Source organism: Rhipicephalus sanguineus, chromosome 6, assembly GCF_013339695.2.
Source record: "Rhipicephalus sanguineus isolate Rsan-2018 chromosome 6, BIME_Rsan_1.4, whole genome shotgun sequence".
In the NCBI taxonomy this organism is placed as follows: Eukaryota; Metazoa; Arthropoda; class Arachnida; order Ixodida; family Ixodidae; genus Rhipicephalus; species Rhipicephalus sanguineus.
This window is the reverse complement of record NC_051181.1, coordinates 118108798-118135866: the sequence shown is the minus strand read 5'-3', so window position 1 is coordinate 118135866 and position 27069 is coordinate 118108798. Positions and strand designations below refer to the sequence as shown.

General features: G+C 46.1%; 1 protein-coding gene across 1 annotated transcript in view; it reads right to left on the bottom strand.

The window, feature by feature from the left end:
• The window catches only part of LOC119397489 (scoloptoxin SSD14-like), a 29785-nt gene extending 2946 nt beyond the window's left edge, over window positions 1-26839 (bottom strand). Inside the window, exons 1-9 of the mRNA XM_037664914.2 lie at window positions 26769-26839; window positions 25835-26035; window positions 23409-23531; window positions 16122-16216; window positions 14539-14734; window positions 12885-13087; window positions 10656-10978; window positions 9506-9693; window positions 7827-8100 (exon numbers count right to left, since the gene is read on the bottom strand). Of these exons, the coding sequence (XP_037520842.2) occupies window positions 7827-8100; window positions 9506-9693; window positions 10656-10978; window positions 12885-13087; window positions 14539-14734; window positions 16122-16216; window positions 23409-23531; window positions 25835-26035; window positions 26769-26839 (1674 nt within the window). The remainder of the gene's footprint in view (window positions 1-7826; window positions 8101-9505; window positions 9694-10655; window positions 10979-12884; window positions 13088-14538; window positions 14735-16121; window positions 16217-23408; window positions 23532-25834; window positions 26036-26768) is intronic.
• Between the last annotated feature and the right edge of the window lie 230 nt (window positions 26840-27069).

Here is a 27069-nt window from a genome sequence, read left to right as displayed (position 1 = left end):
AACCCTGCGAAGTGAAACGGAACAGCTGTAAGCGGCCCGCTTTTAAGCAGGCCGCCTATAACCATCTTCACGCTAGCAAAAAAAGAAAAAAAAAGAACTACGATACGAGACCGTAACATTTATTGTCATGAATGACACATAGGAATAAAGTAGTCTGACATAATCACGGAAGCAGGTTTCATGCATCGTCTTGCTGGTGGACCCGAACTTGTCTCCGTGCCCTTCCTTGTCAACGTGTCTTTTTTCGCGCAACCCTTTTTCTTTAAAGTATGCGTAACACACTATCATCGGATACAACTTGACAAGTCCGGAGGGGCCCCGCCTCGATGACCGAAGCGTGGCAGCCGATCTCCTCCGCGACAAAAGAAATAGTCCCACTCACGCACTCGGCTATTTACTCCGAAGGAGGAGTCACCGGCTGTCCGTGACGTCACTCATGACTGACGTCATGAGTGCTGACACATTGGTGCAGACTTGTGTGCATCCGCCTTCGAGGAGGAAATGCCGCAGACTCCTAAAATTGTATCCGACTATAGGCCAACAACGAGCCTCTTTCAAAGGCGTCCTATCAGGCGATACCATAGACACCGGAAAACGTCGCGCAGCGGTCATCACTCCTCGTGGGAGGCATTTATATCGAAGTGCAATGGGGCACACAAGTCGCAGAGTTCAAACTGTTGCTTTCAACTCGGAAAGAAGGGGGTCGTCTGCGTGAAGGTGGCCTTAAAGACCCCTTTGCAAAGCGACGTGGAGCGTATTTCTTTGTAGCAATTGAGACGCAGCAATCCATATCTTTAAAGAGTCTATACACTCACGCGAAGGTACCAAGCACGAGCGTGCGCCCACACGCACACGCTCAAGTATTCCTAACGTTTCGAGCTCCCGCTGAGCTGGACACCTGAAACATTTCCGCGTGCGGTGGATAGATACATTAGGAGCCACTCGAAGAAATGCCTTTTGCAGCAGTCCGTTATTCTCTTTCACTCGTTGGCATAGGCCGCAACTTGATAGAGTGACTGATGACTGGTTTCCTTTGCTCGACCTATCTCGGTAGTGAATATATCGGAGGCCGAGGCCTTCCTATACATAAAGTGCGAGCCGCGTCGTGACATACTTTTCACCGAACGGACCACCCCATCGAGTGACCCATTGGCGTTCCGCAAGAAGCCGAGTCCGCAAGTGGTGACCGCTTCTGTTGGTCGCGCCGCTTCCTTTGTTCTTTTTTTTCTGTACGATGGGTGGTTCTTATGGCAGACGTCCATATTGTCCATCGGACTGGTTCTGCCGTTCGCGTGATTGTATATGCAGAAATTTTGCATTCGCTTGCAGTGTTTCCGTTTCTATAAATGCGTCGATTCATGCCGTTTCTATCTTATATAGCCCCTATGTTTTGTATAGAATACATGTGGCAACTGGAATGTTTAAGTCTTACCTGCTGAAACGACGATATGATTATGAAGCATGCTGCAAGGGTGGTCCTGAGGTTTATGTGTATAACAACCTGCGGTTCTTTATCGTGCACCTAAATCTGAGAGTATACACGGGCGTTCTTGCATTTCGCCCATACCGAAATGCGGCCACCGCGGCCAGGAATCGAACACGCATCCCTGAGCTCAACAGTGCAACGCATTATCCGCTAATCTGCCACGGCGGATTATGCACGTGCAGCATCCTCATATCTCACTCATGCTATGATGTCTGGGACGGCTCGAGAAAAATAGGGATGCTGACGTTCGTAGTAACTAAACGCTACAACGTCTGAGCATCGAATATTACATCATTTGCAAAAGATATCATGTATTTGGTACTTATAAGGCAACAGAAAGAGCGGGTTGAGGTCATGGCTTCGAACATGTTACTCGCGCTCCGCGGGATGAAGCCACATTTTTTTTTGTCACATTTCTTTTTAAGTAACACTGAAGAGAAATATTAAGTTGAGCTAGATTGAAATAGTAGCCTTGTGTAATAACCAATTCACCATTCGTGGTGGGCACAGAGCATTTGTAAGCGACGAAAAAACGAAAATAAGAAATTGGAGTGCCGTCCTGTGCCATGGTCTGTGGGTACCTCAATAAATGACGTCAGATCATATATATTTGATTATACCAAACGGCTTACAGATGAAAGGTGAATTACATAAATTTTGACAATAAACAGACGTGCAGTAAGCCAGAGCTGTTGCTACATATTACGACCGTGGAGCTCTCGGACGCCGGCTGATTAACATAAATCGGTAGCCGAGGCCGTGACGTCAAGTCCTCTATTCGGCGCGGGCGATTCAAATTGAGTATCGGCACCAAGGACTTTCAGTGGCTGTTTCCGACGCGAACAATTCGTGTACTCGCGCGCAGAAAGCGGCGATGTACTCCAACGCTCGTAAACAATCAATCTAACCCAAATTAACATTTTCCTTTAGTGTCCCTTTAACGTCACGTGCCCTACAACTGGGTCCATATTCATGAATGGCTCTTATGCTAGAATCGTTCGTGCGAAACAATATGAGAAGGCTTAGAATCGGTTGGAATTAATTCTAGCTGATCCCAAGCCTTGTCATATAATTCGTAAAGGCGACTTGCCAACGATAAAATTTCTTTACGAAGGAATGTAATTTCAGAAATATAGCGAAGGTGGCAACGCACAGACGAGGTACACGTAAGAAGGAGGAGGAGACGAGACGGAGTTCTTTATAGCGAACGTGCGCGTTGCAACATCCCTTACAAAAATAAATTTAGACAGTCTAAAGACTCTCTAAACCCATTTTTAGACGGTCTGTAGACTGTCTAAATCTATTTTTGTAAGGGATTCGCCATGGATCATTACTAACATTAGCACGCACACGTCCGGTCATTTCTGAATTCAGGTCTTGCATTGTAATTTAGTTCGTACTTGTGTCCCTTTCGTGCCTCCTTAGACGTGCGTTCGTTAAGGGCCTGCTACAAAGGCTCCTCAATTGGAAGCTCAAGCGTTAGCCCAGCTGAATGTCGTGCAGCTCAAATAGACCAAGAATAATACGAAAAGGCGATTGACCGATCTTCCCGCGTAGCCTTCTAGGCTGTAGTTCTTCCTTCTTTTGTTTTCTTTCTTTTCTTTTTTTTTGTTTGGGCTCCAAGATACGTCCGCCATCAGCGAAAGCCGACTATAGATCACATACAAGTCGTCCTGAGAGGTAGATGCGTGGTTTGCACTGACGCCGTTGAAGCCGCCATGTTTTAGTAGCTGCACGCTAGGAGGCTGTAGGTTCGTGATATCACGCGAATGTTATCGCATCTCACGCACGTTTTGCCATTATTCAGGTACAGAGGACTGTAACGTTCCGGCCGCATCTTTATCACGTTGAAGCAGATTAACCGCAGCGATGAATACGCTTAGACGTCGACGCCTCCGCCGTGTTGTTCTGATAGGAAAGGGCCCCTAAACAACCTCTGAAAATACAAATAACGACCGCCTTATCCTTTACAAGCGTTTCCCGCATCTTCAGCACAACTCGTGACGCCAGCAATCTGTTCACGCTACGTCACGGAAAATAAGCTCTCGATTGGTCCACATACGAGGAACATCAGTTGTGAATTGTATCCTACCCTTCTTTGCCACGCAGTCGCACTCCCGTTTTGCCTTCTTTCGCATGACATTCGTGCGCGATGAACTTATTTCGCTTTGTTTTGTGCGTTTGGCGACTGCTCAAGCGGAGATGACAGCGTGTAGACGAAAAAATTCAGGCAACTTCGCACTATAGTGGTGCCAAGCCTGAAGGGAGCGCGTAGCTAGGTGGCGTAGAGCACAGCACGGGCCATGATTCTCGGCCCGGGCCCGGGCCCGGCCCCTGGCCCGGCACTCGTTGAACTTTGCGTGGTCGAACCTGGCCCGGTGACTCAAAGTGAGACCCGGGCCCGGCCCGAACCCAAGAAAAAAAAAATGTCACCTACCCGGCCCGGCCCGACTGCAGATCGGGCCCGATAGGGCCGCGAGCCAATAATCTGGGTGGTGTTGCCCGAGAATGGAATCGAGAGCAAGGCGTTTTAAGTAGGAAATATATACGTTTTGTTGGCGCATGCTACACTAACAATCACACTTTATTCGACAGTAATTCCTTGTACAAAACGGCCTCACGGTGGAAACAGTTGAGCGGACATACCAGGTACTATGAAAATTTGCTCGGCAGCGGCATATTGTGTCTATTTTTAACACGAAAGTGTTTTATGCCGGGGTCCACCAAGACTTTCATGACGTATTTCCGTCACGGAAGTAGGTCAGCAAAATGAATGCCATCAGATGGCAAAGAAAAAACTATTAAGAAAAAGTTTTGATAACGGGAATCGAACCCATGACCTCTCGGTCCGCGACGATGGCTGGCGGGCGTTTAGCCCACTGAGCTACCGCCAAACACATTACGGAGGCGGCATGAACGCGCCTTTTATCTTTCACACTTGCGTCTGGCAGTGATCATGGAAGGATAGATGCTACGAGCGTCCCCTTTATAACGGGGCGGTGACATCTGTGCCACCAGGCTCAAAAAAAAAAAAAAAGAACGCGCTGTTGCAACCATAAAGTTTCCTAAAATGACCTAGAGGGAACTCTGGCGCTGCGATCGTTCAGCCACCATGGGAATGATGGGTAGTACACGGATTTGCCTAGTCTTCGTGCTTGCGGGCTTCGAACGCACTTGTGGCTTTGTTTATTGCTATGTTTTGGTTTTTTTTTTCGGATAAAAGAGTGGATCGTTGTGAACTTCGTGACCAGATTTGAATCGGTGAGCCTAAAGAAGTTAAAATGGTGAAGTGAAACTGCTGATTTTTGCTGAACTTCGTTTTGCGACAAAGCGGATGCAGGCGACGCGGAGCCAAACGGAGCCGAAAGAACGAAGTTTAGACAAATCCGTGTACTACCCATGATTCCCATGCTGGCTGAAGCGCGATGCATTGCAGCTCCCATAGATACTAGCGCCAGAGTTCCCTCTAGTAAGTATTGTAGGAAACTCTATGGTTGCAACGACCGTCCCATTCGGCGCGTTTCCAATACAAGTTTAATTTCGTCAACGCTTTAACACACCGTGTGGTGGCGGTTTTAGCGCAAGCCTCACTCATAGCATCCATCCATATCGACAAATAGCTCTCCGACGCTCGCCTGGCTGTCGCTCCGCGTTCCCTGCGCGCCCTGTGAGAAGTAACGTGCTGGCTAGAGGGAAGACACGACGCGCGTAGCGTTTCTCTTCGCATTTCGCGACGCTTTGAAGGAATGCATATGGAGCATTAGTGTTTATTGTGTGCTTGTTGATACCATCTTTGCGCGGGATTCACCATATGCGGAGTCCACGTATACGTTAAGAACTTCAGCTACCACAAGGGTTAAATCATGATCATGGGCGTTTGTCGTCGTTACGGAGGTGTGCCACTAGGCGTCAACGTGAGTGAGATGCGTCCACATCAACCGATGCTATATCTGCGAAACAACAGTAGACATTGTACAAGCTCTCATATACCAATGCACTATAAATAATAAACTACTTCTGTGACGGCACGTTTCACTTTCGTGTTATACCGATTCCTATGACGGAGGGATCAACCAACCATTTTTTCTGCAAATACAGGTGGGAATTGTCAAGAGTGTTTTGTAGCAGATATTGTAGCGAGGAAGGTGATTCGCAGCATGACTTCAATTTAATAGGGAGCGCAATAAAAACAGAGGGGACAGAGAATAGAATGCTCTGTTCCGTTTCTATTTTTATTGCGCTCTCTATAGAAATTTAAAGTATATGCTCTACCAACCAACCAGAACGTACACCCTTCTAGATTTGTAGCACCTGTCTTCATCATAGTAGCACTTTGCCACATGAAGAGAAATAGAGGGAAAGGTTCAAATTTATAACCTTTGTTGTAAATGCGCAAACCTAAATAAAATTTGTAACGAACCGCGTGTACCACGTATACTTTTCGAAAGACGTGTGGACAGCCGAAAGGAAAAAATACAACTATTTGAGATACCACTTTTTCATATATCACGCCACTGCTAGTACTTACACTCTAGAAGTTTTTTATGGCGTAGTTTACAATTTATTTGCTCATATTTTATTACGCAAAAAAGCAAATCATCAAGGGATTCCGGTTTCAAGCACGGCCTGCGCTGGCTCATCACATATCCTGCCGCGCTGAAGTTTCACTGCTTGCGCTAGCTGCAGGGGCGCACGAAATCTGCCCTGTGAATTGTAAAGGCGTCGGCACTCGTTCTTTCACCGATGGAAGAAATTTCGGACGTGTTTGTGGACCTCTGCAGAATGAATAGAGCTGTCCAGCTCATCCCTTCGTTTCTCTCGTTCCTGAACGCCGTACCGCACTTTAATACCATACATAAAGCTCCTCTTTGTGGGCTCCTCGTTGCAGGTTTCAGCGAGGCATGTTATGCACGGTATGTGCCATGCTTCTTCCATATTAAAGACGGTAGCCTTTCTTGGGGAACTTAAACGCAGAAATTTTTTGGTCTGTCTTTCTGTTTTTCTGTCTGTCACCCGATTCAGTGACCTGGCCAAAGTTGAACCACTTGCTTACCGCCCATCCATCTTGAACTGGTACGGCTGTTCATACTTGTGAACGTTGTCGATCAAAAAGTAAATATTACGCATATCTGCGGGGCAACGTCACTAGGTAAGTATTCGGAGGTGTGTTCCTTTAATAGAAAATACATAGATACGTAATTCTAAAGACCCTAGTTTCTTAAGCTGCGCTGAAAATGCGGCTGCGCTGAAAGTGTCTATGCGCGCTGACGAGCGCCCTCTGCCACGGAGGAAGGAAACCCTCTGCACAAGCTCATGTTTCCTGACGTATTGCCAGATGGCGTCCATATCTCACGCAGCGCCTCCTCTATCGTCTTTACATGGCATTTGCAGCGGAGCACGCAGATACACGGCTAATTTTTATAATGGTGTATACCTTTCTAACGATGTTTTACCGGTAGAAGATGGCCATTGGACTACGCGGGTGGGATTGGCAGAACGCGAACGTAGATATTTCGATCTATTTTCGGATTGCGTTCCAGTTTTGGGATGAAGGCGCGCGATAAGCTTCTCGACGCTGGATCATTCGCTGCATATGGTTAGAGGTAAGGGTACACCACTCGGCACGAAATTCGTAACTGTCATTTTACTAGCAGAGCTGTTAAGGTCGGGGTTGGCCGTGTGTGGTAGATAGTAAATTATCATCATCATGAACCGGCACGCGCCATATTTTCCCTCTTCTGCTTCGCTGCCAGAACACGTGCGCCGATTTGTGCGGCGAGGGATGCAATAACTTGATGGGCGAGAGAACCCGGGCTCTCACCAAGAATCCAGCGACTTCTGCGACTACAGCTATACAACATCACTATCACCTACGTGCCAGGTTGAGAAAGTTGCAGAACGGCCTCGCCCATCTCAAACTACGCGCTCCGGAAGAAGGATCAAGCCTCCTGCACGCTATCCCAGCTTAAAAAGTGACTTCACTTAAAACTGAAAAGGTGGTCTACAAAAACAAACAAAAATGGCGTGTTACGTGTGCGCGCAATATTCCAGCTATTCCTGTAGTGCTGCCACCTATAGTGCGTCATCCTGAGATAAAGGACAGCAACTAGCGCCACCTACGTCATGCTTCCGCAATTTGTATTTGGAGTATAAGCAGTTCCTCTTCTGCTCTCGACTGGGCTGGTCCCGTATTCATCGCATTCCGACAACAACGCAACATAACACCCTCCACTACGGCGTCCGTCACGATCATATCGTCTCTCTCGTCTATCAACTCGAAGTGGTTTAGGGGCCTTTTAAGCAATTGTGCCCGTGACTTCACGAGCGAGCTAATGCTAACCTGTGACAAGCTGGTGGGGATGCGCAGGCCCCCGGAGCCGGCGAGTGCCAGAAGCGAGTTCTTCGGACCCAGCACTAGTATGGGCGACAGGGAAGTCAGTGGCCGCTTGAAGGGCGCCATGCTGTTGGCGCGCCGGGCGTCGCTCTCGGACACCTCGCTCGAGTCGCTGCCGCTGATGTCCACCACCCGGGTAGCCACGTCCAGGTCGCTGAAGTCGCTCAGCGCGTTGTTCAGCAGCACGCCCGTCTTGCGGGACATGCGCAAGCTGCCGAACCTGTGAGGTGACTCTCCGTCAAAAAACAGACCGCGTAACTGAAGGGAAGTGCTAACTCATTACAGTGTGCAATCATTGCGTTCTGTACAGATATTAAGGCGAAAGCCTTAGACGCCTCACCAAACGCGAAAATCGGTCGTCGACGTCGGCGGCCTCAACCTGAGTGGTGCAAAAGATCATCACGTGATGAAGTCATCATGACGTCACAGATCACCAAATTGTATGACGTCACTATGACGTCATCGGATGACATCATCGCTTGGTCAGAGGTGGGCCGATCACGGAGGCAGTGCATAACCAGGTGAGGTGTAGAAAGCTTGCAAGCTTTCGGAGGGGTGCCGGTGAGGATCAGTACATCGGCTGAGAAGGAAAAGAAGATGGCTCTCACCTTCCAGACGCCTTAGGCGAATGCGTAAGGGACCCTTTAAGTTTTTGTTTATAAATAAGGGGGAAGAAACTTGGAGGTTGACAGGTAAGGTTTTATAAAGAGAACGCAACGTGTATAGTATGAGAATAGTGAAAAAAAAGTTGATGTGGGCCGATATTCGATTCGAGGCTCCATTGTTTGAAACAGTAGAATAATTGTTTCGACAGAATATAACCGGCAATGACACTCGCTCATCTTTGCTAGGAAATATAATAGTAACTGCTGGAGTTTTACGTGCCAAAAACCACGATCTAATTGTGAGGCACGCCGTTGTGGCCGGCTACGGAAAGTTCTACCATCCGGTGTTCTTTAACGTGCACTGACATCGCGCGGTAAACGGGCCTCTAGCATTTCGCCTCCATCGAAATGCGACCGCCGCGCCCGGGATCAAACCCGCGACTTTCGGGTCAGCAGTCGAGCAGCGTAACCACTGTACAACCGAGGCGGACTTCACGTCTTATATAACGTATATAAAATTAACTAATGAATTAATTTGTCGAAATTAACTCCATGCTGGCTTCTCTTACTCGGAGGGAGAAAATATTTGACGTTCTGTTTCATATTCGAAAGTCGTTTGTCTCAACTGCCAACATGGGACTTGAGCAACATGGGACTTCATTGATCTTAGACCTCTGTACTCAGTGAAAGCTTGATAACAGTTACAATGAACTTTCACAAGCGGAGTATGTAAATATCGCATCAACGTACGTGGTGTGAAGGGTTCACCTGTATATTATAGCTGGTGAAAGTTTGGTGAAATCAGGTAGTTGAGCGCAAGTGTCCTCGACTTTTCGAGATGATGAACTTGCACAAGCCGAGGATGTAAGGTCGCAGCAACGTATGTCTCGTGAAGGGTCCAGCTCTGCATTACACTTAGTGAAACTTAGGGGACATAAGGTAACTGAGCGCAAGTATCATTGACCTTGCATGTTGATCAACTTGCACAAGTGGATTATGTAAATGCCGGCAGCAACGTACGTGTTGTGAAGCGTGCACGAGATGACCAGCGTGTCTCCAGAGGGCGAATAGAGGATCAGGTTGCTGGTGCCTTTGTCAGACTGCGGCACGACACCGCGCATGTAGTCCTCGGGCTTTCTCGCTCGTTCCGGCAGTATGTTGTCGAAGGTGTCCGAGGCGTAGTGCAAGGACAGCATGTCCTGCACTTCCTGTGGCGTCAGTTCCACAAGAAAGAGATTTACGAGGTTTAATTGCGTGCCAGATACACGACGTGATCACGAGGCATGCCGCTGTGGGGGACTCCGTAATAATTTTGTCACCACCTGGGGTTCATTAACGTGCACCCAAATCTAAGTACACCGAGTGTTCATTTGCGTATCGAACGAGATGCGGCCACATCGGCCGGAATCGAACCTGAGTCTTCGTGTTTACAGCGCAACACCTTAGCTGCTAAGCCACCACGGCGGGTGGGTTTAAGGACCAACATTTGCAAATGCACATTCATAACACTGACTCGCGTGTACAATATCTATACAAACACTGGAACACGATCAGGGACTCCGCTAAATGAGCTATAATTGTAACGTTGACAGATAAGTTATTTCACTTAGTGTGCTGAATAATCCCTGGGTTTATCGGGAGTGTAGCATATCGCACGAATTTCTCGGTTCAATTTGACCCCGTAGGTTTCTTAAAAGGCCCCGGAACAGTTATGGAATGAAGTCAGGTGATTGCGCACTACAGCCAAGCGGATGACGAGGAAGAAAGAGCTTACGACTGCTTGGCAAAGCGTCGTATAGCAGACGCATCGCAACCATTATTCCTCGAATAGGGACAAATGGACAGCTTGTCCTCTGACGACGCAGTAAGACACGTAGGGTTACCCTGTTCGCGTCAAGAGGTGCGGCGAAAATACAGGAAGTGCAGGGAGTGAAGAGATATTCGTTTAAATGATCAGGGTGTCGTATACAACAGCGCGTTTAGCGTTCACCTAAGCGATGTGATACGGTGAAATTGAAACAGTGGGCGAGAACTGCATGATACCAGAGACGGAATAACAGAACGACAGCCAGACAGTCAAGATCCGCACCTTCCATTCATGTTGAAATTCGCATAGTACGAAAGACACTGAAACGACGTTCGTTCATCCATTGCTTTGCTATTCGTATACCTTCCTTATGTCGACGTATTCGTCGTCCCCGAGGTGAGTGCGCTTCTGGAGCGCGTACTTGAACGTCTCGGCCAGGTAGTGCATGTTGGCGAGTGTGAGCGCGTACTGCTGCTGGCGCGACGGGTCTTCCCGGCTGCGCTTGACGTTCATGACGTTCATGATGTAGGATATTACGGCGCCGGCCGTCGGTGGCGGCGCGGTGAACAGCGTCAAGTCACCGGCCGGTCCGCCGCGTAGCGTTGTTCGGAGAGCATCCTTCCAAACAGGCTGGTAGGAACGTAGGTCCGCACCAGTCACAAGCGAGCTGGTGCCGTGCGAACTGTCTGTTGTGATGGCCAAGAAAGCGAATAGAGGTGCAATAAGTGTGGGCAGGGGCATAGTCAGACATCTTTTACTAGGCGACGAATTCAACCCCCCCCCCCCTTTCCAATCTCCTCTCTGGGCTACGCTAGGGAGCATGAGTGTCCAAAAATCGGGCAGATCCCAGCACTGTGGGAATAGATGTAATGCGAAAGAGCCAGCAAAGAGCTGCATGCATCGCTGAGGCAAATGAAGTCATTCACGTCGTGAGATCTAGTTCACTATATATCGGATGTTTGTCATGCATGCATGCATGCACAACCGGGTATATACGACGCTAATGAAACGTATATTCTGGTATGTACAGTGCATGACCTGTGATTTGCGTTCGTCACGCACTCATGTCATGTCATACCAATTTTGGCATATATCCAGTTCACAAAATGGCTGGAAGCCCACAAAAACAATGCCATGTAATGTAAATCATGTCGTACATGACATGCATGTCATGATTTGCATGTTAGGACCTGTCATTTATGTTCATCGTACAGTCGCCTCGCACAGTACCAGTTTTGGTGTGTCAACTTAGTGAAACAGCCGCGAGCACAACATGAGCGTGGCGTCACACCGTACATGACATGCGTGTCATGACTTTCATGTTACCACCTGTCATTTATGTTCGTCATAAATCACGTCGCTCAATACCAGATTTGGTACATATCAAGCTAGCGAACCGGCCGCGAGCGCACCATGAGCGTGGCATGTAAACCAGCATGTACATGAAATCATGTCATGATTTTCAAGTTACCACCTGTCATTTATGTTATTCATACAGTCACCTCACGCAATACCATATTTAGTACATGTCAGGCTAGCGATACGGCCGTAAGCGCGTCATGAGCGTGGCATGTATGTCATTGCGTACATGACATGCATGTCACGATTTTCCTGTTGCCACCTGTCCTTTATATTCGTCATACACAATGCCTTGTCATACAAGTTTGTTATATATCCATTTAATTAAACGGCCTCGAGCGCTCCGAGGCCATGTCATGTAAATAATGATGTAAATGAGATGCGTGTCATGATTTACACGTTAGGACCTATCACTTACGTTCGTCCTACACTCTTGTCACGCCATACCAATTTTGGTATACATAAACTTAGCGAAACGGCCGCAAGAGCACCAAGACCGTGGCATGTAAATCATGTTGTTCATGACGTGCATATCATGATTCTCATGTTATGAGCTGTCATTTACGTTCGTGATAGTCATATTATCGCATACCAATTTGGGCATACCTCCCATCAACGAAACGGCCAGGAGAGCACAAAGGAGAACACAAAGGAGGACGGACGGACGGACGGACGGACGGACGGACGGACGGACGGATGGATGGATGGATGGATGGATGGATGGATGGATGGATGGACGGATGGATGCGCTCGAAGTGCCGAAGGTTCGCTAAGAAATGCTTCTTATTGAATAATAAACCTCAGAGCGAACAGTATGGCGGCCAAACAAGGCCCCGGCTCCTTTTGTACGATTCATTAGAGATACATTCTGGCATTTTCAAGAGTTCACGCCCTGTCCTGGGACGCTTTGAGTGGGAGCACATAGAGATTCGATCTGTTGTACCATTGAGCTAGCACAGGTTGTATAAAGATGCATTGGCGGGCTAGTTGCCGCTTTTAAGATTCGCTGGCGCGGTGTATAATGTGATGCCGCCTCGCAGATGCTACATTGCAGGACTACAATTAACATTGGTTCACAGCCGGAACGAACTCCATTTTAGACAGTACCCTTCCTTGTCCAGCATAGAGTAATCTGATAGTTTATATTGATTCTCCAAACAATGATAGACTATTTTCTTGTCATTAATCGCGGCACTGGTGCTATGTGGTTGCCAGCAATGTGAAAATGCTTACCACTTGAGAGATCCCTGGCGTCGCCGGTGACCAGGTCCTGTACGAGGGCGTCTGCTAGCGTGATGTTCTTGCTTTTACTCACGGTGTAGAACGCCCTGAATCCGCTCAACGACAACTGCTTCAGCGTCCGAGACAGAGGCGGATTTCGCAGTAGCTGGCCTTGGCGGTACAGGTCCTTCGTGTATTTATTCCAGTAGATGGGTCTGCGTGTTCACGCGTGTGGGTCACAAGATGATGCTACATTGTCAGTGTGGTTCCAAGTATAGGCGAGAGCTAAACAGTGCTCAATAATCGGCGCCTAGTAGAAAGATCGCGGCGAATTTCCCTAAGGAATGGGAAGCACTCACGGCAGTTCGCCTTACGGAAATCGGACTTGGGGAAAACGAGGACTAATTAGCTAAAACGAATGTTTAAAAAAATGAAACATCGAGGCAATATTTAAAGTACTACGTGCACTATTAAGTAAAAGCCGTATACAGCTGCCCCTCCACCAACGATGGTACTAGTGATTACGTATGTCAAAGATTGAACAAGCTAGCTAATACGCCCTGTCAGCTTGCTAGCTCTTAGGCATTAGTCAGGTGGTAACCTTAATGGCAGTCACCGAGGTATGGCTTTTTTACTTGTTTGTTTTTTTTTCCTTCAGCCACCACATCTTTACGGACACAGCTTCCAGCCAGCCTCAGCTACGAATAAATGCACTGACATTTGACTCGCTACTTCACTTTTTTTTTCCCAAGACTTTCTTGCAAACCACGGCCCAAGACCATTAGAAAGCAGTCTGAGGAAATCCTGTGGCGCATTTTCGGCATGATTATAGCGAGTTGGACATTCAGTTTGAGTGCAAGCATGTGTGGCCTCCGAGATTTCTTCTAGCGAAACGCGGGCATTGCATGATCTCGGAGGTTATGACGAGAAGTCCCGCATTTTGAGTCATGCGTAAAGTTTGGCAAACGATTAATGGCGGTGGTTTATCTTTCAGCTTCGAAATCAGATACGTTAACTGCCTTCACGAACGTTTGGTGATGCTTCCGCACGCAATTTCAAGCGTAAATATATGTGGCTGCGAGGCATGCTTTGTGTCGAAACGATCTGAAAGGCGCGTTATTCACGTAGACCGAAAATCCAATAAAAATGTTTGGCGTTTACGTCAAAAAACCACGATATGATTATGAGAGATGCCGTAGTCGAGGGTTCTGGAAATTTCGACTTCCTTGGGTTATTTATAGCTTGCGCCTAAATCTAAGCACACGGAACTTTAGCATTTCACCTCGATCGAATGCGGCCGCCGTGGCTGGGATTCGATCCCGCGACCTACGGGACAACATTTGAACGCCATAACCACTCGACCATCGTGGTGGGTAGAGACCAAAAAACTAGATACGTGAACGGCGCAGGAGAGGTGAAAAGACGAGGAAACGACGAGGACTAGCACTGACTGGACTATGTCTATGTTACATGCCTGGAAGAACAAAGGTAGTCTATTTGTCAGTGAGATCATTGGAAGGTATGCTCCGGTCAGCGCCAGCCTTCTTGGGTTCGTTGTCCTTGTGCCTTTTCCGTGCTGTTTACGTGGTTATGGAATACCAACTAGCCCGGTCACACACCTTGCTTCAGAAAACCGAGATACGAGTGTCGTGATTGGCGGGCTTACTTCATCGTATCCTCGCGCTTAATCTGTTCGCCCATGAACTTGATGGCGTCCGCCAGACCCTCGTCCACGTCGACTCCCTCGGAGGCCTTGTAGTGGGCGTCCTCGAAGAGCTTCTCCCACTGGTACGTCGTGCCGAGCTCGGAGAGCAGAGCGTAGTAGCCGTACAACGCTGCGGGCACACCCACAGACTTCCAGCCTAGCAGTCAACACAAGACAAGACAAGTCGGTTATAAGTGCTTGAAGGGACACTGAAGTTAAACAATGAATTAATAAAGACGGACGAATTATTCCCTCAGAGCTCTATTACCATTAATTTCGCCATCATAGGGTAATTATTAGAAGGGAAAAATTGTCAAGGTTTCACTTTCGAATTTCGCGCCTAAACTTCACCACGTCACCGTCAGTCTGACGTCACGAATTTCAAAGTCTTTTTGCCTATTTTAGCCACATTGGTTCAACGAGATTTTCTGAAACTTGCTTTACAAATAGTCCGGGTCCCTCCGAACACAGTGTGAACAATTTTTACCGAAGAACGATTACGTAGTCCTTGCCAAAGGCCGTCAAAATCTATGACGTCACGGCGAGATGGTGCCTGAACATCAATGTAGCGTTGCCGCTTATATTTTCCTTTTTGCGTCTTTTCTCGCTAACCGAGCGTCTTCCCGCGCTAAGAGTGCAATTTACTAATACGAGAAGAATCGATTTTTTTTATTTAGTGTTTCTTCAAGGCAATGACGAGTTTAAGAAGACGATATCAGCGTAATCAAGATGAGGCAGAAGTTTAGGCAAAGATTGAACCTTGGAGAGATGAAAGATCCTTGTGAAAGGGGGTATCACTGAAGCCAGTGTTTTTACAAGCGGACTTGCATTTGTCAAGGCGGCAACTTGCGCTTGTTGCTATCTTGACAGCGACTTCTCTTTGCTACTGCCTTGACGAAGTCTCTTTGCTACTGCCTTGACGAAGACAGGTCCATCTTCCGAAACCTTGGCTACAGCGACACCCCCGTTTCAAGGATTTTTCATTTCTTCATTATCTACTTAAGGAAGACAGCGGTGTTCATGAGAGAGCACGTTCGATATGACATTGAGAAAAATAAACAGAATCAGGCTTGGGATATATAAACGGACCTTTCTTAGAGTTACAGCACGGATGCAAAGAGGAGGAAGCCGTAGTACACTATACAAGAAAAAAATAAAAGAGTATGCGCTACTCTTTTCAGCGAGTTCTAATTTGCCACGTATATAACTCTGTTTAAAGAGTCACGTTACCTCTTCTTTCGGTCCCACGACTCTCTAACGAGAGTGTAACAATCTCCTAAGAGAGTTCACTTGTCTCTTTAAAGAGAGTCATATCACGTGGCAAGCCAGAATTCACAAGAAGAGTCAGATGATTGTTTCTCCTTTTCTTAGAATGTTGGCACAACGGGCATGGGCCCGGTGTGCCAACCCCCGGCTACGCCGCTGGCCATCGACTGCACTTGTTATTGGAGAAAATGAGCCGTAGTTTTTATTTTCCTTTAATTACAGAGTTCATTTAACGAGGTACATTTTTTTAAAGCTTGCATTTAAACAATCTCACTCACCGCTGCGCAGTGCCTTGCTATCGGTGAAGTTCTCACGGCGTGCGGACCTGGGAGCGCTCTCGGTGGCAATCAGCACGCGGGCTCGTTTAGTGATCCTGGACATGAGAAGAATGCCAGCCTTGCTTGCCTTCCACGCTGGTTTTGAGCGCCTTTGGGCTTTGCTGTACGTGCTCGTTAATCACATCGCAAACGCACAATGAGCAAGGACGGAGTTACACATTAACGTGCTGCGCCCGCTAATGTGTACGGTATTATGTAAAACGCACGGAGCTGAGCAATTCAGTGAAGCACAAACCGGAAAGAAGGTTATGAATAAATTACTAACAACAGTCACGCTTCAGATTTGTTATGCCGAGTAGTTAGTCGAGAAAGCAAAAATTCGCTATCGACGATCTTCGAGTTGACGGTTAGTTTGCCGTCGCTACGCGATTTGGCCTATCTTCCTGGGTTAGCTCACAAGGCACAGAAACTACAGCGGAAGTGGTTGGTATTAGGTTCGATCCTCTGCAACAACACGGATTAGGGAGAGCCCACGACAACACTCGTCGGGGCGGAAATAGATCACACTCCCAGAGAAGTCTCCGTTGTAGTAGTGACAGCGCATCTCAAAGGACGTGAGAAAAGAGGAACTGCCCAACTAGGCAAAATGCGTAGCCGCCTTCTGATATAATTTTCGGGGTGTTACGTGCTGAAAAACACGATATGATTATGTAGCACGCCTTTTGGAGGGCTCCGCAAATTTAGGCCATCGGGTGTTCTTTGACGTGCACTGACATCGCACAGTACACGGGCCTCTAGCATTTTGCCTCCATCGAAATGCGACCGCCGCGGCCGGCATCGAACCCGCGACTTTCAGGTCAGCAGCCGAGCACCGTAACCGCTATACCGCCTCGCAGCTGCCCTCTCTCCCTGAAGAAGCTCTAATGCTAATTAGTGATGAGAAATCATTCAACAGGAAACGTCTCTGTAGTGGTATTCTCTGTTCAAGCCTTGAAGGCTCCACCTTGCCCTAAATTCCTGTTTTGTTTGTAATGCTAATCACGTGTGGCAAATACATGACCGTCAGAGCATAAGGCTTTCTTGAGGTGAAAGCAAAATACTTGAGCTAAATGACTTGATCTTGATGCCAAGGCTTGCAACATAAATTTACCTGGTGTAAGTTTTAAATTAAACAAAATAACTGAACAACATTCTTGACCCAGTACTGCTTATCTTGAAGTGAACGGCTAGCGTGCATATTACCATATTTTCTAGTTAGACAGCGCCTACGGTCGCGTGAATTAGCATTCCAAAGGAGGCCGCTGTCACATGCCCGTTGTAATTTTCCGTCTGGACTCAAGCATTCGCGCTTCGAAAATGTGAAATAAATAACCTAGCATTTCACCGTTTATCTGCACGATAACAAAGAAAAAAAGAACTGGTTGTATAGTGTTGTTCCGATTCAAACGCGTTGAAGTTCTTAGATTTGCCTTTCAAGGCGTTTATTTTCTTTCTGCATGCCGAAAATTGCCGTAGTTAGCTTTCCCAGCTAGTCGCTTATGAGCGCTAACCAACCTCACAAATCATCGCACCAAACAAAGAATCGATTTAACTCCTCCAGAAAGCGAACCGGAGTGCCGTAGCACCAGATGGAAACGATTGCACATACCAAGTGGATAGCACAGGCTCGCCGCGTGTACAAAAAAAGTAACCCCGCCATGAACATTCGAGAAAGCGTGGCCTCTCAACGAAACCCGATCAGCGATAAATAACTGCGCCCATTCATTAAAACGTGCACGACCGCGTTCGCGGCAGTGTACCATGCTCTTGCTGCGAAAGAAAAAAATTAATGTATTCGATCACAACCACGAAGAAATTCACGGATCTACGGCGGCCCTTGTGGAATGTGATCGGTACAGAAGCTTTCTGTGGGTGGCACCACATTTTTTTTTTTCTCGTCGTAATTTCAAGCCAGGGTCAAACGTTACTTTTGTAGTATGAATGCCTTCACGGATATTTCTGGTCACTCTTTCCGTGGGGGTGACTCATAAAACGACGATTTCCAAGCACAATCATTCTTGCCTGTAGCCCGCTAGACATGAGGCGGACTCCATAGCCAATAAATGTACGCCGGCAATTGCGGTGTTTTGCTCTGTTTTGTTTTCTTCGTCGGAATTTCGGGCTTTTATGTACACCGCGGGTATGTGTTCGCAGTTACAGTGCGATGCTGAGCCAGTAGCACTGCTGCGGAATGGGCAGGCAAGACAAATGCGCTGACACATATACAGTGGCAAAAAGAAAACATATCCTTGTCCGGAGATACCATTATAACGTCTACTAAATTCCGTTTAAACCCGCCATGGTGGTCTAGTGGTTACGGTGCTCGACTGGTAACCCGCAGGTTGCGGGATCGGATTCCGACCGCGGCGACAGCGTTTTCGATGGAAGCGAAAATGTTTGAGGCCCGTGTACTTAGATATTAGGTGTACGTTAAGTGAACCCCAGGTTGTTGAAATTTCCGGAGCCCTCCAGTACGGCGTCTCTCAATCATATCGTGGTTTTGGCGCGTAAAACTTGATTAATTATTATAAACTTCCACTTAAGCTTTTCTCCGTTATTTTATCGAGAAAAGAAGAAAAGATATCGCGAATATGCTGGTTATGCTTCAAACTGTAGCCTACATAGTCCAGGGCTGGGCAAAGATACTTCGAAATTGTATCGCGATACGATACAAGATACTCGGGCAAGAAGTATTTGAGATACAGATACAAGATACTAGCGCAATAATTGTATCCGATACGATACTTCCCAATTGTATCTTAAGATACTTCGATACATTTGCAAATTTACTACTACATATCGATATAGTGAAGCAGCAAAGACCTATTTACAAAAGTGTTTACTGGAAAATTTCTTAATGCGACCAACTCTGTATAATTTTATTGAAATGCCTGTTTGTATCTCGAAAGTTCCATCCTTCTGAAAGTTCCATCCTGCTGAAAGTATACTCGTTTCATTCTGAAACAAATTATTCAGATTTCTTTGGCTGTTTAACATGACAGCTCTTTATACACTGCGCTGTCAGTGGTTTTTGTTTGACACTTTTGTAATTGATAGGTGTCGCTGCTCTACTTGGCGATCAGCTAGCGCGTCGCCATCTATTTGCAAGACCACTATTACGAAGCTTCCGCACGATGTCGCGATTTCCGCTCTGCAGGCTTACCTTGTCCGTAAGCGTATTACCGTTTTCGCAATACCGCATCACCGGACAGTTGTAGAGCAGCAACGCTGGTAGCGATATTTCTTGTGTTGCATCGTTTGAAGACGACAGCTACAGAGTCAGTGCTCAAAATTCATTCAGGACATAAAACTGCAATGGGTTTTCATATTCTACTTATCAGCTGGCGTAAAGCGTTCGTTAGCAACATATTCACTAACGTGCAATCTTGCACCATTTCTTCTCCGAGAGGAGTTGTACCACCCAGAGACGTCCCAGACATATAGTACACCGGCACAAAGCGTCGCAGGATATCGCTCTTATTCACACTATTGCCACTTCTAGCTCTGCTACCTGCTGATTTCTAAAAGTGAAAAAAACAAAAAAATATGATGACCTAAACAAGGAAAATGAATATAAGCGAAATAGCAGGGCGGCTCTGTATTAAACAATCAAATTGAATAAGTATACACGTTTCACGTAAGCAGAACAAAATATTAAAAAAAGAAGTGGTTAACCGCGACTGAATGAAACCGACGGCATATGGTCTACCGTCATGTGGCGCTCGTTGTAGTATTTTTGTATAGCGTTGAATTGGTTAATTAACTAAGGGCAATTACGCAACATTTTCAATAATACCTTTAGGCCAAGTGCGCTTCGTCACGTAATATAGCGCATTTGAAAACGACCGATAGAACTTTTTTGGCGACGTACGTGCTGCGTGGTGAATGAAATCAAACCACGTCACTGCGCTCATGCACTACCGTACGGCAGCGCTCTGAAACGTGCTTCCACCGAAACAACCGGCGCGCGAACCGTCAGCCTATCGCTTCTCAGGGACGATGTCGTTTACGTGCCGCGTGCGGCAGTCAGAAATGCGGACGCACTGTGGAGCCGATGCTTAGAGCAGCGGCCGCTCATTTTGCCGCGGTCCACTCGCCGGTCGTTGCGCTCGATGCACGTTTGAGGGCGCTGCAGTACGATAGCGCATGAAGGCAGTACGTGGTAGTATTTCTCCGGCTTTCTATAAACGTCGGAAAAAGTCACTACGTAGCATGTACAGTGGGGATGGAAAGAAATTTGAAGAGTGCTGCGCGCTGTTTTCCTCACGCTGCGACCTTGGTGACAATAAAAAGATGCTAGAATGGTGCTTGATTGTATAATGGAAGACTCTATTGGCTTTTATTATCATACAGGGTACAATAGCTTGAAAAGATATGCGAAACAGTGGAGAATGTAGATGCCGCACTGTTCTCGTTTGTTTACATCCCCCCTGTACGTTTCCACAAAAAGTTTGATCGGTCGTTTTGGAATGCCCTCTACAAAGTAACGAAACGCACTTGGCCCTAAAGTGAATATTATACACGTTGCATAATTCATCTTAGTGAATTAACAAATTAAGCGATGTATAAAAATACCACATGGTTTACGACATCACGATAAACTATGTCGTTGGTTTTATTCAGTTGAGGTTAACCACTTCTTTGTAAATATTTGGTTCCAGTTACATGAAGAACCCTGTATAAATACGATAAAGGCGGCACACCTAAAAACTATGACAACAGAGCATGATGAATCGTCAACTTAAATCTTAAGGTGCGACAAGAGAAGACTCATTGCCTATAGAAAATAGCATGAAACGGCTCGTGGGGACGCTCATAAGAAAAACGGAGTACTTATTACTTTGTTTCTTAAATACCCTTCCTAACGTTCTTGATTTGTTTTATAATTTCATTTATTGTAATGCAAACTCAATTTCGCTATTTTACTATATCGTAAGCAGAGTTTTTGTTACGGTGTCATCTAAGCACGCTCAAATTATTATACTTTTGTCTTCATCATCGCCTTTACATAACAGTAAACTCACATGGAATTTATATATGGGAATAGTAGCAATGACGCAGGTAGTTAAAAAATAAAAATAAAGCAGAGAACGAATTTAGGAACAGGTTACAAAAGACATATTACAGTAAACAGGCGGGCAAAAACTATACAGAAGCCCAGGTAATGCAAATGGAGGACAGCAAAGAGAGCACTGTGCTAACGGTCAACTTATCATTAATAAAATTTCTTGGATAATTCAGCAGGAAGTACAAAGAAAGAGTGCGCCAAAATATCTTCTGTTTCGTAAATGCTCGTCTCGTTCTACAGCATCCAGCATCGGCAACAGAGGTGCGATGGTTGTTATTACCTCATTTGTATATAAGTGAATCTCGTCGGATGTAAGTGAAGCTTACATCCACGATATATCACTCATCGCTGATGTGTGAAAGCAGCGGGACGCAAAGCAACCCCATTCTTGCATTCCTGAGACTGCAAACAAAGCACTACGTGAGAAAAACTTCGATAACGACACTATCGATAACAATAATGACACATCATAATTTGAGCGGAAGGCGCCGCACGCAATGGAATACGCAACACAGTACCGTGGCTACGAACAAATGTCATAACACTGACACAACTACAAAGAAAGTAAACATCGAGAAAACAAAAGGCCGGATGCGCGTAGACTTTCGCGCGCTAGTTTTTGTCGAGATGGCCCGAGTGCCATCACGTGACTCTGTTCCACCAGTGGGGACGCGTAGAACTAATAGCGTGTGCTCGCTGAAGCACTCTGGCGGAAAAAATAAAAGAATGTCACTGTCGCCTAGTTTTATTCTGGTGGCTTAGCGGTAGCAGTATCAGCTTGAGAAGCGGAGTTCAGTCACGTTTATTGTTTCGCTCGGGGGTGTTTCTATAGAAGTATCTTGTATCTTAAGATACACGATACATTATTGAATGTATCGGAAATACAGATACAGATACCCGTTTTGCGGGACGTATCGCGATACGAATACAAGATACCCAAAGAGTATCTAAGATAGTATCTAAGATACATGTATCTTCGATACTGCCCAGCACTGCTACATACATATAAGGCATTGCTGTGAAACTGTCTACTTCTCGCGCTAGCATCACAGGTGACCAGGTGCTAGCCAAGAAGCGCGTATAATCATTTCAGTATAATTCTGACCATGCGCAGAATACTGTCCCAATTTTCTTTTTCTGCGACATACACGATATTTATTCATGTGCGGAATGAATGAATTTTGTATGCCCACATTAGTGGAGGCACTATTTCTGCATAACAGTATTTTCTTGCATATTCTCGTAACACCCCCCCCCCCCCACCTCCGGGTCTGTTAGTTCTTGCGGTTCATAGAAAACGAGGACCAGCGCGAAGTACGCGACGAAGTACCACTTCGCGGCGAAGTACGCGACGAAGACAGAGACGGAAAGAGATGGTCCGCCTCTGTCTTTGTCCTGTGGCTCACGCTGTATCTCGTTTTCTATGAACATCTACCACCTGACCCAAATAAGCGCTATAGTGCTAGTTTTTACAGCTTACCACTCTCGCATAGCATAGGGTACGATGCATGGCGCTCTAAGCCGTCAACCTTTTTTTTCCCTCTAAGAACAGTATGCATTTGGCACAGTGATAAAAAAATGAAAGGCAAGTACGTCATTACAAAGTGGAACAGCTTCCGCGAGGTTAACCCTACAAGCATAATGTTGCGGAGGTGATTATGCGGTCGCAAATGCCTTTTTTGGGCCCCGCACTAAATGTGGAATCCAAAATCATGGTGATATCATGTCTACCTGCGACAAAACAAAAACGATAGAACGTGTTTTAATTAGCCTTAACTTGTTCGTAGTTCCAATGCCCGTGAATAAATACACATTAAAGTTTAACATATAAACTTCTGCAAGTTATTAAATCTTGTTAGGTTTACGCTGTCCGCCAGAGCGACCACCATTTCGCATCGAAGTTGGAAAGCATAATAATGATAATAATATCTGGGGTTCAACGTCCCACGATATGATTATGAGAGACGCCATAGTGGAGTATATACTCCGGAAATTTCGACCTCCTGGGGTTTTTTAACGTGCACCTAAATCTAAGTACACGGGCCTCAAACATTTTCGCCTCCATTGAAAATGCAGCCGCCGCGGCCGGGATGCGATCCCGCGACCTTCGGGTCAGCAGTCGAGCGCCATAACCACTAGACCACCGTGGCGGGGCGAAGTTGGAAAGCAACACACGTTACCTGTGATAATGCAGCGCCACGAATCCGCCGCCGAGGCCCGACGCGTGCGGATGCGCAACGCCCATGCACAGCATGGTAGCCACGGCGGCGTCGGCCATTGTGCCGTTCCTCGTGTACACGGTGCTGCGAACGGTAAACAACGGTGAATGGCGAACAGCGGCGAGTCTCGTTGTGACGAGCACCGATGTCAGTTAGTTAATAAACCCCCTTAAAAAAAGGTTAACGGTTATTTGGGGTGTATATCGACCGAAACCAAGACCCTTCGCGCACCTTGGTTGTGTCTTGATTACTGAAAACTATGCGCCCATTGCAGTTTGAAATTAGAATCAGGGACGTTTCGGGCACCCAACAAAGTAAAGAGAACTGATTAGATGCTGTACGTTTGCCGAATTTGCACGTGGAGTATGTACGTGTTATATCCTATACCTCTAATACAGTGTACGCGGCCAAGATATTGCTGTGCTTAGGGGTGTACTAATAACGTTCGAAATTGCCGATGCGAGTCAAAATTGTTTTTGCCATTTGATTGGTATTCGATTCGATAACTCAGCTCCCAAGATTCCCCTATGTTCTTTCCACTTTCTTTCTTTCTTTCTTTCTTTCTTTCTTTCTTTCTTTCTTTCTTTCTTTCTTTCTTTCTTTCTTTCTTTCTTTCTTTCTTTCTTTCTTTCTTTCTTTCTTTCTTTCTTTCTTTCTTTCTTTCTTTCTTTCTTTCTTTCTTTCTATGAAAGATAACAACACTTATGCGTGCAGTCCCGAGTCAGCGCTTGTATGTCTTTTTTCCTTACGTCTTCGTTTGTTGTGTGCGTGCTGAAAGCTTTCCGTGGTGAATTCCTCTCAACTTGTCCAGTTTTCAGTTACTTGTAAAAGACCTATCGAGCCACATGAGGACTGCTTCGAATAATCCTACGGCAAGAAACCACATTTGGAAAGGCAATAGCATAAAGCAGGCATTTACGTTTTTCCAAGCTTCTAAATTGCCCACACTACCTGTTGTGAATGGCATAAATTACATGCATCTATAGAATAATGTAATCAGGCATCGCAGTCTACCAGGCCAAGTTCGTATATCGTTTGCTTCGGCGACCAATTTCTACATTCGAACGCTATTAATATCGAATACGCGCACGATGTGACTCGAAGAACCTTCGATTCGATCTCTTCTAGTTGCACTCACTGGCTGCCTGGTATAGCTGGGCGGAATATTCGACCCTTTTGATGGATCGAATTCGCGCCCTCTTGCGCCTGATGTACCCCTTTCGAGAGCGACTTATGAAGAACTGTGTGTGAATGCGTAATTTTAAGGCACTCGATATCCTATTGCAAGAAAAATAATGTTGTAATACATCGATTATGTATTTTATTGTAATTAATCTTAACTGTAACTAAATACATATTTATTCTGAAATCATTCATATCCTGTATTTGCATAAATAGAAACCAATCTCACGCTGGAAATATTGTGCAATTTAGTTTTTGGTTATATTCATTTCGAGCAATGAAAAAATAATACTTTCGACATGTGTCGCAGAAAGCGGAACGTCGAACGACTCGTCGAACATGGTGGTGCCTTTAGTAATGCCATCATTTTCAACAGTACACTGCAAAATGAGTTAAATGAAGGCACACATATTACGCAGAAGGTTCAGTTCACCCAAAGCTCAATGTATCTTGATGTTTCTTAGTAAAGTTTACACGTATGCCAGTCTGCCTTTGTACTGCCAGACGCGTAGGTGCACGCCCCTTTTCAATGATATGACGGTGCTCTTCACAAATAAGGATCAGACAGGGTCAGACGATAAGAGAACTGGTGAAACCGCATTAAAAAAGAGGGAGAGTCATGCGTCAGCCAAACTTCGATATCTTTTACATGGAGAAGAACTAAACCTATGATTCCTGTGTTTGATTGACATGCCATTCTGTCGCGCACGTGCAGTTCCCCTGGCGAATATTTTCATTCGCACTGTTTGCTTCCTCGCTGCAGTTTCTATGCGCTTGTCCATAATGTGCATCATGCCCATTTAAATAACCCGATTGTTCCAATAAATCGCCCGTGGAGAACAGCGCTTGTGTTGCGTCACCTTTCTTCGTCTCGTGCCGTACACTCTAAGAAAAAAAGAAGTATTTTGACTCCTTCAGGGGGAGTCTTGATATGCCACGTATATGACTCTCTTTAAAAAGGCACGTCAAGTCTCTTTGGAGAGTCGTGTGACCCACAAGAGAGCTATAACGTGCCTCTTTAAAGAGAGTCATATACGTGGCAAGTCAAGACTCCCCGAAAGGAGTCGTACATGCTCTTTTTGCTCTTAGAGTGCATGCGCGCTGTATTTTTCCTATAATCTTCTCTAGCCGCCAGTCGGCACACCTAGCAAAGACTAGTTGCGTACACAAATGCGTACAAAGCGCCTCGAAGGGGTGTACTATACCTGGGTATTTGCTTGCACCCCGGCACATCGGTGACGACGGCCCAGCCGCTGTACTGTCCGATCTCGGAAGGAGACGGGTCCGGCTCTCTGGGGCCGCCGGCGGCAAAGTAAAACACGAACAGCACGAGAGACGCCAGGCCGAGCATGGTGGCAGCCACCGAACCCGTACCGTACAGAAATTGTCGTCGGGCGCGGATGGCACTGCGTCACACACGCGATAACAAATAATCCAACGCGACGAGAAATATGATATATATAATGCGCTTGTTGGAATCAGCATAAATGATATATGTAAACCACACCAACAAACATGAAGCTAACCGACGCTTATCTATCTATCTATCTATCTATCTATCTATCTATCTATCTATCTATCTATCTATCTATCTATCTATCTATCTATCTATCTATCTATCTATCTATCTATCTATCTATCTATCTATCTATCTATCTATCTATCTATCTATCTATCTATCTATCTATCTATCTATCTACAACATACATACATACATACATACATACATACATACATACATACATACATACATACATACATACATACATACATACATACATACATACATACATACATACATACATACATACATACATACATACATACATACATACATACGCCTTTAAAATTCAGCGGTGCGAGAAAGTGCCTTAGTATCAGCTTTAATTACGTCTGTTTACCTTCTCTAAATGAACAGTCATCATTAGTCCACAGTAGGGGACATTAGACGGCCCTGGCTAATAACAGAGAAGATTAACCGGCAACACAGTGCTATGTCACTAAAAATACGTCAGCTTTTCGCACTCATACACGTCTTTGTTTTACAGTCATACACGTCTTTGTCAGAAAGTGTAACGCTAACGCATTAAAAAGCTATCTGTGATCACCTTGCCACGGAATAAATGCATTGCAACGTACTCTGCTATAATCCTGGACGAATCATCTGCGTCCTCTGCTGATTCGGGTTCGTCGTCCTTGTCATTCCGCATGGCGACGCGAAGACGCTAGAGCTCGCAGATTTTACTCCTCCTCGAATGTCCTCCTTAGATGGCTACACCCTGTCGATCGGTGTTTGTTTCACCGTATGGCAACCGCCAATCCAAGAAGCTGGCCCGTCCTCTTCGAGGTGTTTGCGTCGATTCTCGTTGGCGAGAGACAGCAAAATCGCGTCCGGCTCTCTCGTCACCTACTTCTTCGTCATTCTCTTTCGTATGCTGCA